Source organism: Sciurus vulgaris (assembly GCF_902686455.1).
Source record: "Sciurus vulgaris genome assembly, chromosome: 5".
Classification (NCBI taxonomy): domain Eukaryota; kingdom Metazoa; phylum Chordata; class Mammalia; order Rodentia; family Sciuridae; genus Sciurus; species Sciurus vulgaris.
Genome location: NC_136465.1, coordinates 94,033,604 through 94,050,508, shown reverse-complemented (window position 1 = coordinate 94,050,508; position 16,905 = coordinate 94,033,604). Strand labels below are relative to the sequence as shown.

The following is a 16,905-nucleotide window of genomic DNA, read 5'->3' as shown; positions in this document are numbered from 1 at the left end:
TCTCTCTAGCTGCTCTCCCAGGGCTGATCTGGCAGCAGAGCCAGATGGAAATGTCACCTAACGCAGGAGTGTTTTATTCGTCCTGGTCTACACCCGTCTTACACGGTGAAAGCTCCCTGGCAACAGCATGCAGAGGTTCTTTTCATTTTTAATTGAATCCTAAGAGGTATGTTTTTTTCTAGAGGTGCCAGCTTTAAGTAATTACTAGAATCCCCAACAGGGCTAATCAGAGAGTCATAGAAAATAAAGATGGAGGAGAAGACCTCACCCAATGAGTTCCTGTCACTCTGTTCCGAAGGCTCTTGCAGTCCAGGACACACATCACAGTTCTTGGCATTGCAGACTATTAATAGGAGTCTTGAAATAAATCCCTGCCCAATGAGATAAGAGAAACTGATTTCACTGCCTGGATCTCTCTCTTCTGATGACCAGACACCTCCCATTTTCATCAGCTGTTTATCAAAATCAGATTAGTAAAAGGATAATCAGATCAGAATTGTTTATGTCTGCCTCAATCTTGAATTACAAATGACTTTCATGTGCCTCTTGAGCAAAGTACCATGACCTATAGATGAACTAGCCTTTGTAGTCCCTGCACCTTGTATGGAACTTTTAAGTCCCCAAAGACCACAAGCATTAAGTCTCATTGTTGATTAGGTGGGATAGGTGAGGCTAGCTCCGTGGGGGCTGTGAATGTGTGGGTTTGAGATTCTATCTTTGTGATAAGTCATAAGTCACTAATGGGTTATTTTGAGCTCTCCCAAGTGGAAGACAATGGAGCATTTAGTAGGTTGTGGAGTTACGTAAGAAGTCTCTTTCCAAACAAAAAGGAGGCAGGACACCCAGCCAAAGGGTTGAGCACTGGAGGCTGTGTGGTCTGGTGGTTCCAGGGAGAGACATGGGGCCAGGGCTTCCTGGGTTCAGCTACCAGCCGAGACTCTGACTCAGGGGGCAGCACAGCCAAGACTCTTGGCTAGAGGCAGATAGACTATAAAACCAGGAGAGACAAAACCGCAGGTCTGTGCTCAAGGACTCGGGGGAAAAACACATTTTGGAAGTTAACAACAACCAAAAAAGATCACCCTGTTAAGTTACACTTTGGGACTCTTTCCAACAAGAAACGAGCATTTCTCTTATTGGTGGACACCTCCTGCTCTGGGCAGCAGTGTGAAGCCAAGCCAATATCTGAGGGTGTGTGGTGGGTGGTGAATAGAAAAGCAGGGGGTCCCAGCAAAGCTCTCAACTTTGGCGAGTGGCAGTGGCAAGTAATGCTCAGGGAGCCAGGCGCCAGGGGCCAAGAAGTTCTGCCTGGATTCTTCCCTCTGCTCATCCTGCCTTCCACAGAAAAATGCCCTTTGAAACAGTGAAGGGAAAACCCCTCCCTCTGATTTTCTGGATGCCTCTCTTCCACCAGTCTGAGCTGAGGTTTGCTCAAATGTATTGAACAGCTGGCTTTGCTGCAGATGCAAAAGCAAGAGCCGGGCTGATGGGAAGTGTCCTCCAAGTCCCGTGGGCTCTGAAGCTATATGAGAATCCTGGGCAGACAGAGTAGGTGGCTACATAGCTGGGTGTGAAGGACTCTTGGGCAGGTCTCCACCTGATTTCTGTGAATCTGGAAACTTTGCTGATCTTTAGTAATGGCCTAGTAAAGTGAAACCAGTGCTGCCCAGCGGGATATCTGTATTAACTGCTAGCATTTGAACTAGCAATACCTTAGTAGAAATGGGACCAGCAATGAAGGAGGGACAGAGTGGCTGCACAGTGTGTGTGTGTGTGTGTGTGTGTGTGTGTGTGTGTGTCAGGGTGAGGGGGGTTTTCTTCTGAAGAGTAGAGAGAGCCCAAGAGAGGGAGAAGATAAAGATCTGAAGTGGAGGTAACTGTCTTGGTAATTTTTCCCAGAGATGTCTGGAGCAACTTTAAAACCAGGTGGTGGGTGGGTGTGAGGTTTGCACCAGGATGGCTGTTCTTACTCCAACCCAGCCAGGCCAAATGGAAACCAGGTTTTCATTTGTGGTCACCTCATCCAGCCCCCAAATTTACTTATGATGTCACTCCTCCCTCCATTTGTCTAAGTGCATGTTCCCAGCCACTGTTTAAACAGTCAAGCTCAGAGTCTCAGGTCCTAAACTTCCCTGTATTAAAACAGAGCAAGCCTTCTCTCTTGCTGAAATTTTGTACCATCCTTTTGTCACTTTATTGCTCTCTAGTTGGGGAAATTAATGGAAGAATAAAGCTATCTGAGGTAACAGTGTAAATTCTATCCTGAGTGAAAGGGAATTTAAAATAACCTGTTGAGGTCAGTGATGACTCTAACCCCACATTTCTGCCTTCAGGTCTCTGTTTGTGACAGTCCACTCTGGTTGGCACATCACTTTCAGGTCTTCCATGGGGCACCAATGGGCTAACGGATGTGTGCTTAGGAAGAGGCGGGAGATGAATTGGGTGTTGATTTCACAAGATTACAGTCCTCTTCTCTGCTCACAATACCCCTGTCCCCTGTGGCCCTTGAGTCATCCTCTCACTCTCTACAGTCACCCCTGACCAGGCAGAGACAAGACAGTGAGAGTTTCTGGGGAGAAGGGCCTGGGCAGGAAGTCAAATAGAGTAGACGGGATGCCCTACACAGAGAGGGGTAATCCGAAGTCTCCGGGTTCAGGGCTCCAAAGTGCCAACTGACCTCGTGCAGTTCACTCCCCTCTTGGGGTGTTGCCCAAGTCTCTCCACAGTTCCTGGCAGCATCGGGTGGGCATTCACCCCATTGCAGGGGACCTCCCCCCATCTCCCTCCCTCTCCAGGAGGTTTCCATGTGAAAAAGAGAACATCAGTATGGGTCCCAGGGACCCCAGGCCTTCTATACTATGCCACATCAGATAAGCTTGTTAAGCTAACGACTCCAGATCTCTGAAATCTTTGCCTTTGGATTGCTGCTGAAGTACCTACTTGGATGAATATATGTTCCACATTCCTTTGATTAAAGGATCTTTATAATGACCTTCCCAAACAGAAAGGACTACTTCTGAGTACCCATGCTTTGGCAAGGATCATCAATAAATATGTAAATATTTGTTGGGGAAAATGAAAAAAATTGTTGTCTCCGAGCTGTCATCTGCATGTTATTTTTATTTTTGTTTTCAATTTTTAGTTTTAAAAATACAATATAATATTTAACATTAGTTTTAAAACTAACTTAGAAAAGATATGTGTTAAATGAAAAAAATGTAATAATTTATCATGACTTATTACAATGGATAGACTTTATCAAGGGAAAAAGTAGCTTACTGGCTATATAACTTCAATAATTAAATTGCCTACAAATTTAATGATTGGCATCAATATTTTTGGATCCAGCTTGGAGCATAGAGCCCCATTTGTTATTTTCTGACATGCTCAAAAGTAAACCTGTGATTCTTGAATGAGAACCAGTGATTCAGAGACAAGCTGATCGCTGGTTTTTAAATCAACAAGGGATTGTACACTAGGACCTAACCTGCAGTGGACTGGTAATGTACAAAAGCACAATAAAGTTTTGTTTTTAAAAGTTGGGGTTAAACACATCTCTATTATATTATGTTAGAATTTAGATGAAAAACAAGAGAAATGTCTCAGGCTGTATTTTTACCTGAGAGAAGAACTGAGAAAAGATGGACACATTCAAAAACACCCACATGCAGGAAACAACAGATAGGGATTAGACCAGCACAAAATTATGTACGTTCTCTGTCTAGCAATAAAAGTTGGTGCTATCTTATTTTAAAAGCAAAATTTCTGTTTGAGAACCCTTTGATAATGTTTCTGGTTTATTAAAAGAATTTCACTGAAGGTAACTACAAAACAGAGCTGCTTTTCTAGTTTGATGTGGGAACAGAAGCCTGCATCACTGAGGAGAAGTATCATACTCTACAAAGAATCCGCTGGAGAAGGAAGAAACCAAATGTGTACTAAGAGCTCTCTAGGAGCCCATCTTTTTGCTAAGTGCTATTTCATTTAACCTTCCCCATGATGCTGTGAGGCAGTTAGAGTTTTCTCTACTTTACATATGAGGAAACTAAAAGCCAAATAGCTTGTCCAAAGTCACATAGCCATAAGTGGCAGCCAGACTTTCCAGCCCCAACTCCAAGGATAGCCAATCAAGCTTGGAGAGTATATCCTAAATTGTTAGCTTTTCCTGCAAACGTTCTACAAGCTTTCAAACTAAACAAAAAGAACCACTGCATTTTACCATATAATTGACTCTTTCAGTGGCCTCAGAGTGGGTAAGCAGAAGTCTTTGAATTCTGACTTGAAATGGAAAAGGCCATGTGACGCAAACGTGTGACCCTCAGCATGTATATAATTCTTTGGGCCAGGCTTTATTTGACCTTAGATCATACAAGTTAAGAAGTAACATTCCAGGTACCTTTCAAGAGATTTTTTTTTCCAGTTCAGACTCACTGCCTGGGGAGTGGTTATAATCTTGACTTCTATGATGGACCAGAGTCGCCAAATAGGGACAGTCCCTGGGACAAAAGAGTCAAAATGATATTGGGTTTCCATGCCAGATTTTTGAAGTATACTAACCCGAGAGATTATGTGTGCACCAGTCACTTTAGAGCACATCTCAATGCAGTGTGTCCAAGGATTATGGAAATTTTATTAATAAAGAAAACCTACTTATACACATCTCCTTTAAAAACCACCACCTCAAACATGTAGAAATACTTGGTATTATACTCACTATGTGATCAAGGCCAGAAGAATAAACCACAACACCAAAGCAAGATGCTATTATTTTTGAAAGGGATAATAATAATTTGAGATAATAAACTACTAGAAAATCAGGAAAAAAACCAAATCAAGATATTTATGTCAAAGGCTAAACCACTAAGTTCATCCAAATATTCATTCAAATGAATATTTCCACTGTGAGACCATTTGGCTATTGTATATCCTGAATATACAGTGTACATCTAAAAACATGATGAGATTTTTGAGTATGTTAAGAACTGATAGCAGATTTACAGAAATGGATAGCCATGTGGCTATAGTTCAGAGATAATCATTAGAAAATATAAAGGCATGTTTCATGTATGATTTGTTTTGCAGGGCAGTTTTTAAACTGATTTTTCAGTAACCACAGTTGTCCCTGAGAATCTTCCTTGGACACACTCTATCCTAGTCTTTACTACAATTTTATAAAAATATGCCAAATATACTGCACATGAGAAGAGAAGTACAAGAATATCAAAAGATCCTCAGGTCTTGAACATGAATAGAAAATGCCTATATAATGGATTTTTCCTGTCAGAACAACACTCTGATGTGTGCATATGGAATCCCCTCAGAAGAGATCATCTATACTTCTAATTCAAAGAGGAAAAAAAGTTAGGCCTATTACTTGACTACAGTTTCTAGGGCCCTGGCGTAGCTGTGTTTTTAGGCTTGGCTCCAAGGCTCTGCCTACACACATTTGGATGTCGCGAGGGAGGCACAGATGGTGGTCACGTGAAGGCACAGACCCATCGAGTGGGCTCCGTGACAAAGTCTGTACGTTTAGGCTGCTGTATTCCTCCTATTTCAAGTACTGCCAAGTCCCGGCTGTTTCCTCTTCTTTCCAAAGTCTTGATTCATTTAATACTCCTGAAGGAGGTGGGAGAGGAGGAGGATTGCGCAAATCTTACTGTTTTATGGTTTAGAAGAGGAGACAGTCACCATCTTGGCTTCTTGTCAGATTTTCAATGTAACATTTTGCTAAGTATAAAGCTGTGTGTCTGTTCCTTTCCTGTTGCCCTTATTGTAACTTCAATATTTGCAAAACATAACATCAAAATACTTCAAATCCAGCCCAATGCAGTTTGTTATTCATGCAACACAATTCTTACACGTATCAATATACAGCGAGCTCTCAGCAAAGGAATTGTTTCATTCTTTTTGGTTTTGTTCCTTCTTTTTGTTTACATTTTTTCTCTGGGGATTTAAGAATGATTTGATTCCACAACAGCAAAATTCCCACTACACACACACACACACACACACACACACACACACATCTCCTGACTATTCGACATACTATTATCAAGCTTATTACCAAGTCAGCTTTTATTGGTTGCATTATTTATACAAAGGAAGCAAAAAAGCTAAAGTTTTTCTAACATTTGGAATACCCTGTGAATCATTTGAAATCATAGAGCACCTTAATGATGTGTAGAATCTCAATTTTCTTATATAAAAACCTATAGTGTTCCTATAAAAAGTTGCTAAAGATATTCAGGGTGTGCTTCCAGGGATGCCTGATTGATGGTAGCTAGAACTAAATCAGTACTTTCCTACTCTTTTAAGGACAACCTGCCACATTCCAGATTCTCTGTCATTTTCTTCATGTAGCAAACATTAGCAAAAAACAGAAAGGATTAAGTTACTGGGATTTTTTTTAACAGGGCACAAAGGACTTCTCAGGTCATCCTCAAGAGGTTTGGTATTCTGTCAGGATAATTTTTGTGTGTAGTCAATTCTGCTTCAGACTCTTACCCACTGAGTTCTCCAATGTTCCTCCTTGGCCTGACCTGCTGTGTAAGAAGGCCATTTGTAAAGCAGGTCAAAACATAAAAAGGTTTTTAACATCTGTTAATCAAGTGTTTCATCTAGAGGATATAAAAATATATTTACAATCCTCTGTGACTGAACATATCCTTTTTTATTTGGATATTTATATTTTGCAGAAATTGACACAATTATCATAACCAATGGAATTATTCATCTATCCTCAAAGAACATATTTGCTTTTGGGGTTGAACTTTGTGATTATTAAAGTATAACAATAAGCAATGGAAACAGGCAAATTGAGCTCAATCATTACCTCGCAGTTCTGCTTTCAACAGAGTGTACTAATAGAGAAAGTTCTTGATAGCATTTAGGCTGCATGAATTTCCATTTTGAACTCCTTCTTGAAACAATTATATCATTCAGAACTCAATAATAATAGTAACAACAACAGCAACAGAGCAAAGCCTTCTATCACAGGCTACTTGTTTTTAGTCATAGTCAGTCAAAAAGCAAAACAGAGCTGGTTACAGTGGCAAATGCCTATAATGCCAACTACTCTGGAGTGGAGATGGGTGATCACTTGAGCACATTAGTTCAAGTCCAACATGGGCAAAATAGTGAGACTTTGTCTCAAAAACAAAACAAAACAAAACAAAAAAATCAATGGACAAACTTCTCAAATAAGCACTTCAAAACACTGAGTCTTCAAGTTGACTGTGCATACAAATCAATAATAGGATTATGTATCAAATAAAGTTTTATGAATAGAGCTCATCAAGCAGAATCCAATCTTCCTCAAAGGTATTTAGTTGCCAAGAGAGATAATTTTCAACATATTGCAAATGTGCCATTTGTAGAACATTTTCTATGACAAATGCTTTTGTTTTTGTTTAAGTGAGTGCTTTTAATCTATTAATAATTTTTCTTTTCTTATAATGCTTGGCTTCCAAAAAAAAAAAAAAAAAAGGATCTTTAAAAGGATCTTTAGGCATCTTCTCTTGTGAGAGTAATTTCTCTTAACACCGGCAGTGCTGCCTAAGTACAGCCAGAGCTCATTAAATAGACTTCTGAGCATAATTATAATTAACAATTAGCTAGAAATTAGTTTTAATGATTTGTTTTAGATGATAGAATAGAAGCATAATGTAATTATTTTTAAACCTTCTACATCATTAAGAATACAACTACCACCACCTTTCACTTATTGAGAAGCAGACAATCATCCAAAGCATTCGGCGAGTGATCTACTCACACAGCCAAACCCAGGAAGCTAAAAAGGCCGCCGCCCCAGCCCAGGTGGTTATAATTATTTAGCCTTTTGCAAAGTCTCTTCCTTTTCTACTCCGCTTTTGTAAAGCTATTTCATGCCTTGAAGACATCTCTACCAGGGAAAATAAAAAGATTCAGCCTGGACATTCGGCTCTTCCCCTACCCTGCCTTTCTCCATGACACCACAAGAACCGTGGTGCAAGGTGGCAAGGACCAGAAGATACTACACACTGTAGCAAGTGAGCCCAAAGTGCCAATTCATACCACCGAACTGGACTAACAGGAAAGAAGTTGGGTAAGGGATAAAATGAGTGTCAGGAATAAACTCCACATTGCAAAGATAGATCTGTGTCCTTCTTTACCTGTTCAGTGTTCTTTTAACTTCTAATATTCCCTAAATCAATCTGAATTTTGTTTTCCTCACAAGAATTTTTAAAACGCAATAGAAACCTGAAGAAATGCTCTTTTGTTTTCCTGGAAAATATAAAAATATTCATTTAGAATGGTAAATAGTATTTATTGTCAAACTTTACTTTCTAAAAAAACATTTTGTTTCCACCTCAGCTATTCCATGTGCTGTTTTCTCTCCACCTCTGAGAAAAACTGTTAGACCTTTTGCTGTTGGCCTTCCGAAGTTGTCAGGGAGCACATCCTGACACCCACATAAAAGACCTGGTACCTATGTTTCCACATCACAAAGCAGGCCAACAAGCACACCAGGCCGCAGACCAAGTTCAGCACCATCTGGACGAGTAAGAACACTTTGAAAGTGCCAGTGACGCTGGTACAGTCAGTCACATCCCGGTAAACAAAGGTCCTGCTGAGCGGCTCCGAGGAGGGCAGTTTGCACTGGCAGGAGTCAAGCGCAGTCTCACAGGTAAACTGTTCGAGCAGCGAATAGTGGTGGGCAGCAAATGCCACCGCCAGCACGCAGACCGTTAGGCCCAGGGCGCTCAGCACAAAGTACAACAGCTGCAAGAAAGCAGAAGAAAAACTTTCTGGTTATAAGGAACATGGGGTGACTGTTTACAAAGTTAATTAATGAACACCACTCTTTTTCTTCTCTCAGGAAGCTCTCTGACAGAAGGGCTGCTCTCCTCAGAAACATAGCACCCAAGACATGGAAATAACTTTCATGTTTGTTTATTAGCAAGCAATCCTTAAACCCTGACCCATATACCATTTGCCATACAGATGTTGGGCCCTTTCTGTGAACTGAGCCAACTGCATTAGCTTCATTGTGGGATGGTTGGTGTCTAGATGTAGCAAGTCGTTTAAAACGAATCCTGAATGACAAAGCCATTCCTGGATGACATATTGTGCTTATTTTGAAATCAAGAGCTGCTGATAACAAGACTAGGAAGTCAAGAACAGGTTTCTGTAATGCAAACACTGTGTTGGCCAAAATTATCAGTAACTGATCAACTAAGAATACACGTTAATGAAAAAAGACTTTCCATGTGGTGGTTGCCAAACTACATCCAGAAATACCAGGGACCCAAGCAAGAGCTTACTGAGAGAAGAAAATTATGGCTCCAGGAGAAAGGTGACTTGATGTTAGGATCATCACCCATGTTCCGCTAAAAACCTGTAGTTCCTGGGTGTGAAAATAAACTCTAAATAGCTCCCCAGTCACAACGGCTCTGAATACTGTTGACCTACTTGTTAGCATCAGGATTGAGAGTGACTACTTAAAGTTTTAATTCTTCTGCAAAAAAAAAAAAAAAAAACTGGAATTTCTGAACAGTTTAGTCATTCACCTTACTTAAATCTGAAATGTTTTGACCAAAAATTGTTGGCTCCCATTGACATGGCCACAACAAAATCTCTCATACAGGACAAGAAATGTTCTTGTGATTAGACTCACCTACTGGAAATGTTTTTCTTAGTGGTGCACCTGCTGAGGTTCTAGAAAGGATCAGACTTTGCAGACCTCAGACTTAGCATCCATAGTTCATAATTTAAGATTTATGTTACCACAGTCAAACGTCATTCTTTAAAAGGAGCAGTCCTCCTTGGGAACGTCCCAAGGTAAGGTTAGTTCCAGTCATTTCTTCAGATTAAAGTAGTTCAGAAAAGATTATGCCCTCCTTCCACTTCCAATTACATGTCAATTAAAATAACACATACATAAAAATATAAAATATATGTATGAAAGTCATCTAAATGAGTGATTTTCCAAACAGTGACAATTTTAAGTGTTTTCTAATATTAAATATGGAATAGTCAAATTTTTATTTAAGGTATGTGTGTGCTGCAGGTGCCCTAACCATGTATTTCTGTTTGTGAGGCAATCTGTTCGAGATCACATGCAGCTTGATTGGGTATCTGCAGTCACTGGAAAAATTGTAGAACTGGTTAAAGTCATTTTTGTCTTAGTATATCTTAGGAAGTGCATAAATTCTTTGAATCTTCTCATTAAAGATAATCTTTTCAGACCATTCAAAGGGTTGTCAGATGTAACCCAAGTATCTTCATCTGTGAAACAGTTTATAGAAGCATCTTATATCTCAGGCACCCTAACAAGGATAATTTATAGTCAATATGTTTGGTGTTCCTTGGAGGAAGTGAGCCAGATAAATACAAAGTGGCAGTATTATAAAATTTAAAAAGGAAATGTGTAATTTGCTATATTGAAAGCAGTGCTTTGTTCCTGTCCCCAGTATGTTTAGTTACTATATTGTATACAAAAATGGAGTGTTTAGGCTTAAAGGTATGGGTTTATTGTGTGCAGCTAATGGAACAGAATCTTGAAATGTTCTGGGTTGCTCTGAAGCATTCAGACTTGATGATCGATTTTAACATTTGATGCCAAGAGCCAAATTGTGTTGGCTGTGTTGTGTGAGCATACCCACTGCAGCTGTTTCTGTTGTAGCCAGCAGAGAGCTGGGACCTATTTGCTCTGGGAACATCAGTTCCTCATTCATAACTACCAGCAGAGAAGGTCCAAGTTAAAGTGATAATTTCCCATCGGCTAGTCATCTGCTTAGTAGAAAGACCTCAAATGCAGGTTTTTTTCTATACATTTTATGGCCACCAATGAATGGAATGGGTAGATCTTGTAATCACCTCAACACCCTCATAGACGCACACCCTTAAATAGTAGATTTTTTCAAAGATTTTTTTTTAGGTGTTGATTGACCTTTATTTTATTCATTTATTTATATGTGGTGCTGAAAATCGAACCCAGGGCCTCACACATACTAGACAAGTGCTCTACCACTGAGCCACAACCCCAGCCCCTAAATAGTAGATTTCTGTAATACTCACTGGAGACAAAAGTCCATTTGCTGAAAATGGAAGTTTTGCCTATTTTTAAATTCTTCTCAGTGTCTGGGTACTGGGGATTGAGCCCAGGGGAACTTTTCCACTGAACCACATCCCCAGCCCTTTTTGTCTTTTGAGAAAGGGCCTTGCTAAGTTACTAGGAGGTCTCACTAAATAGGTGAAGCTGGTCTCAAATTTGTGATCTCCCTGCCTCTGGAGTCGCTAGGACTACATGTGAGTGCCATCATGCCCTGCAAGTTTGCTTATTTTTGAAAGGATACTTTTTTGGCTCAGAAATTAAAAGATTTGCCCAAGACCATTTGATAAATGCACAGAAGTACTGGGTGATAGTTAAGGGCATGAATCAAGGTATCAAACTGAGACAGAACTTGGCTCACCCCTCAGAAGCTACGGTCCTTGGGCAAATTAATCAATCCAGGTGCACCTGTGTTTCTTCATCTGTAAACTTGGAATGATGATCATAATAGTACCAACTTCATAGGAATATTATCAGGATCAAAAGAGTTGACATCTGCAAAAGGCTTAGCCTGGTGCATAGTAGCACTGTTTAGGTATTTGTAAAATAAATAAATTAGTAGAGAACGGAAAGGATTGCCAGTCCACAGGACTCAGCATATCAATGCTACTGTCTTTGTCTTACTCTGTCATGTGGGAGTAACAATACACACGTGGCTTGTAGAATGGATGTAAACATTAACACAAACACAGTGATTGCTCAATTTGAATCGAGCCTCTTAAATATGCTAGAAGCCAGCAAGAGTACAAGAGAAGCTATGCATGCCCCTTAGCTTCTTTGAATATGAACAAATTCACATACACATAGTGCCTCTGCTTCTCCCACCCGAAAAACATCAGTAAACAGGAGGAAGCCACAGAATCAAGTTTCTTATCCATTTTAGGTCATAAATATAAACTTGATCCGCCAAAGCCTGTGGGCTACATCTGCAACACTGTAGCATTTTTTCTTCATGGTTTTAAACTCATATGACAGCAACAAGCTTCCGGGTTAGAATCCATAATTTAAAATCAAGTGGCTTGTTTTACCTACACTGCACGAATAACTATCAATGAAAGTGTGTACGATGACCTTGGGAATCCAAGCAAATATATCTTAATAACAGCCCGGCGCGGGAGGCATTCGTCTTGCGGGTGTCAGCCAGCGGTCTGGCGCTCCGCAGCGGGCGGAGGCGCGGTGGCCCCGGGTGCTTATATAACAGCAGCACCAGGCGGGCCTCTGCTTGCTCGCTCCTTCGCTCCCTGCCTCTCTCTAATTGGTACCCGGCTGCGGCTTTCACGTTCGGTGACTTCGGGAGAAGGGTGGTTTTGCTTCAATTTAATTACCTCCCCCGGTGGCCTGAATGATAAAGACCCTTCTGCACACCGCACAAGAGAATGGTGCGGTAGCAGCCCAGGGGCTTCTTAGCTGTGCACTGGAATGTTCCCGCAAGCACATGAACTCGACACGTTTCTGAAAATCCAGGTGCATCCCGAGAAAGCAGGGAAAGGCAGGAGGCGCGATCCACAGCCAGATGGACCGCCCAGCCCAGGGGTAGAGGCCAGGGAGAAAAGAGGAAAGCGTTGGTGGCATCAAGGGTCTGCCAAAGGGAAAAAGAATGTGTGTTGGGCGCGAGGCGGGGTCGGGGGAGCGGTGCGCGCGCGCGCCCTGGCCGTAAGGAGATTGTCACCATCGCCTGATTGCTTGCCCTGGCTATGTGGGAATTCCACAGGAGGAAAGAAATTCTCAGACAAAGCTTAAGCCAGGGTGCCAATATGGGGGCACTCAACGCAACTGTGCTGGTGAGAAACACCTAGGATGCTTTTCATTCCTGTTCCTCCTAAAAAGGGGCATAAGGAGCACAGGGGAAGTTGACTGTGTCCTGTAGGGCCACTGGAAAACCTGGAGAGGGGTGAAGCTCATTTTGGACCTGAACGTACTACAGCCTGCACCTTAGATTGCTGGCAGCAAGCATCACTAAAGGTCACATTCAGAGGAAGAGAAAGTGCCTCAGTATTTGTCAATGTCTGTCACAGGTGAAAAAAAAAAAATAGGTAACTAATGAGATCTTTCTAGTGGGGAATTCTCAACCTAGCTGACATTGGCAGTGACTTTTTTCTTTCTTTTCCTTTTTTCTCCTTGCTCCTTATTTTAACTAAGGTGCAGACGTTGAGATGCCTTTAGGGGTCTCTCTGAAAGTGAGGCATTTCCTTCTGCTGTTTTCTGGGATCATCTGTGAGGGAAAATGAGGGTATTGCACATAAATTAATGAAAACCTAGTTTAGGGGTTTTTTCACCTACAGAATGAAGTTCCTGTAATTTAACAGACCTTTTTTTTTAAAATCAGGCCAGCTTGCTTCCTTCCTTCCATCACCAAACCCTCCTTTAGTCAGACCTCAACAAAAAACTTGAACTTAAACTTGAACTGAGGCTTTGCTGTATTTAGGCTTCTTCTTTTAAGGAAAGTCCTTAGACACAAAAAGTAAAATTTTCAAATGTAGATATTTGTACCAAAAATTTAAACCTTCACAATTTTTTTTAAAGGGAGTGCCTATTATTTTTTAATTAGAAAAGTTATGTCTCACTATTGGAGAATCTTTCAAAATTGGATAAAACTATAAAATGTTGCTATAATCACACCACTCATGGATAACTATTTTTATGCACAGTAAAAGATTGTGTTTCTTCTGTAAAATCATATGATAAATTTTGTGTAAGCAGCTTTTTTTCATTAATTAATATAATGTAAATGTTCTATGTTCCATTAATGTCCTTTCTACATCATGCTTTTTAAATTTTATTTATTTGTTTCCTTATTTGCAGTAGAGGGATTGAATCTAGGGGTGCTTTATCACTGAGCTACATCCCTGGCTTTTCTTATTTTTTTATATTGACATAGGGTTTCACTAAATTGCCCAGGTTGGACTTGAACTTGCAATCCTTCTGACTTAGGCTCCCAACTCACTGGAATTAGAGGTGTGGACCACCATGCCCAAGTACAGCACGATTCTGAAAAGCATCAGTACTTTGCTCTTTTATATGAACAGCTTCAATTATACTATAATATTCTAATAAATCTTATTTTCTTCATCTTCATAATAATATTGTTGACTTACTCTTATGCCTTAGATTTTCTTGTTGAACAAAAAATCCAGTTTTTATGTTTTTTTCTCTTTGTACATTTTTATTGGTGCATTATAGTGTACATACTGATGGTATTTGTTGTTGCATGTTTTTAAAGTTCTTATGTTTTCTTATAGAAGAAAAGCAAATAGTGTGAATGGACAAAAATGTTATAGACAGCTTTTTATTCTCTGTTATAATAGTTGAGAGAAAATGTAGGAATTTGATTTCTGCTAGCTTTGATTACTCGGTTCAGTATTTTATGTCCTTAAACTCTAAAAAAGGAGGTTTCCATGTTTCCCTTTGGAGAATATTCTGTTCACTGAAAATGCTGTGCATTTGAATTGAGTCCAACCAAATTCACAGCCTTTAACAGAGAAAAAAAATTCACATAAATGAAAGACACACACACTTGCCAAGCCATGCATATCCCAACCATCGCCCTCAGACTCCTGGCACAGATCATTTGGATGCACCCAATGTACTTTTTCTGTTTCAATGATCCCACCTACAAGGGGAAATGCACTTAAATTGCTTCTTTATTAAAATACTCCAAATAACCCCCAAGATATGGAAGTGGGCACTGAGAGAGACACCTTTCCCTGGCCAAGTGTTTTGTTGAGCTGATGAATGCTCAATATTCCTTTTAAGGGCATTAAAGGACACACTTCACATGCTCCATGCCAGCCCAGCTCATGGAAATTAAGACTAGCATTACCTTTGGGTCTGGATCAATGCCTTCCTAAAACATTTTTTGGCCTGCCTGAAAATGTAATTTCTAGACTCATCAGATAGGCAACCCTTTAAAAAAGCCCTGCTTTATTTTATACTTGTATTCCTATCAATGATAAAGAAAAGAAAAATAACAACTTACTTTCATAGAAAACTGGATACATGTCCGTTCATCAACTTGATACGAGACACAAAGCATAAACAAGCCAAGATAGGCCACTAAGCAGACCTGCAATGGAGAACATGGAATAAAGGATGTTATCAGGGTGAGTCATGGCTCTAATGACATCTGTCTCAGTGTCTTTCACTAGTAACATCCATGTTATCAAGCTGTTCGTTTCATTTTGTTTATCTTTTTGTGTTTTCTTAATTTGTGGAACAGTTTTAAAAGCATGAAGTTGATTTATTTCAATTTAGCCAGTATTTATTATGTGTACAATGAAGAATAAAGTTTTCTCAACATTAATCAGTATACAGTCCAGTACAGGCCAAAATAAATCCAGCACTACTCTACGGCAGGGCCTGATATAAACGCTATTCAGAGAAGTACAAAAAATGGAAGAAGTTTCATTGAGTTGGGCAATACAAAAGGTTTCACTCAACAAGTGGATTGAAAATGGCTTTGAAAGGCGTAATGATAATGGTCACTAACATTTACTGAATACCATGTGCTAGAGCTCTTCTAAGGATTTTGTATGTATTTCCTCGTGTAATTGCCACAAAATCTAGGTGCTATTGTGATGTCATGAGGAAGCAAAGGCACAAAGCAAGTAAATAATGAAACCAGGATGCAAACTGGTAGGCTGTCTGAAAAGCAGTCACACCAGCGAGCTGTGTCTGCACCAAGGGTGTTGAAAGAAGAGCACAGTTGAATGAATGAAATGTAGAGAAGAAAAGCAGGACAAAGATTTGAGATGCAGGGTTGGTTTAGTAAGTAGTGGAACTTCCTTGAAAGTTTGCAAACGGGGCAATGATATGATTTGAGATATGTTTCAGGAAAATGAACAGTGACGTTGAGTGGGTTGGCAATGAGACCATCAGGATTTTATTTTACCAATCTGAGCAAGATTAGCGTTAACAGGTAGGCCAGAGCTTAGGGGATGGCAGACAACTTCAGGTAGAGCAGTGGAGGCAAAAGGTGTAGTAATCTATTGCACAAGTGCCGGAGAGGGAAAATGAAAATCAACTTCCAAGGTCTTGAGTGTGGATGATGGACAGAAGGCAGATGTGCCTCATAGAAAGTCTGGTGGGAGGAGTGGTGGTTTTGAGAAAATATATTCTTTTAGTTAAACTGCCCTTTCTTTTTGTGAACTGGAGTTTCTTAAACTGTGATTTAGAATTTCTAATCAAAGTGAATCTGTTCACTTTCAATTTTGGAAAGCTTAAAATGTTGCTGAAGTTCTACACTTTAATATAGGAAACATAAAGCAATAGAACTGCATTTCTTATAAGCACCATTTTCCTAGAGATGGATGTTGGAGGGGTGGCTGAGAGTCAGCTAGAAGTAAACAACTGATTTGGTAATATTCATAATCCCTACCATGCCAGCTTCAAACCTTAAAATGGTATGTTGACTTTGTAAGTTACCGGCTCTACCATCCTACAATTATTGGGTTCATAGAGCTGGTATCTTAAAGCCAACAGCATTTTAAGGTAACACTTCTGTTTTACCTTGTGTTAACACAATCAATAAATTGCCTGTGCCCTTATCTGTTCCCAAGTGGAAGGCTGTTCAGATTTCTACTGGACCATGAAGCCAAAATCCCAGCCTTCTTTTAGTACAGTCTGTTTCCAGGGTTTTCTGTCATTAGGACTGGCTGCATGGTTTAATAGCAGTAGATAACATTTCCAGTGGAGAGACACAGGCTTAAAACACGTGAGCATGGCATGGACTGGAGAGGTGTGGATGGAAAGCGAAGCAAGTAGGACCCAGGGAGGCAGGTTTTCAGCAGAGGGCTGGTAGGTGAGCAGGTAATGAT

General features: G+C 40.2%; 1 protein-coding gene across 1 annotated transcript in view; it reads right to left on the bottom strand.

Moving 5' to 3' along the window:
- Positions 1 to 5,815: 5,815 nt before the first annotated feature.
- SSPN (sarcospan) overlaps positions 5,816 to 16,905 on the bottom strand; it is a 33,787-nt gene continuing 22,697 nt past the window's right edge. The window contains exons 2-3 of the mRNA XM_079139459.1: positions 15,069 to 15,155; positions 5,816 to 8,760 (exon numbers count right to left, since the gene is read on the bottom strand). Coding sequence (XP_078995585.1) covers positions 8,395 to 8,760; positions 15,069 to 15,155 — 453 coding nt within the window. The 3' untranslated portion in view covers positions 5,816 to 8,394. The remainder of the gene's footprint in view (positions 8,761 to 15,068; positions 15,156 to 16,905) is intronic.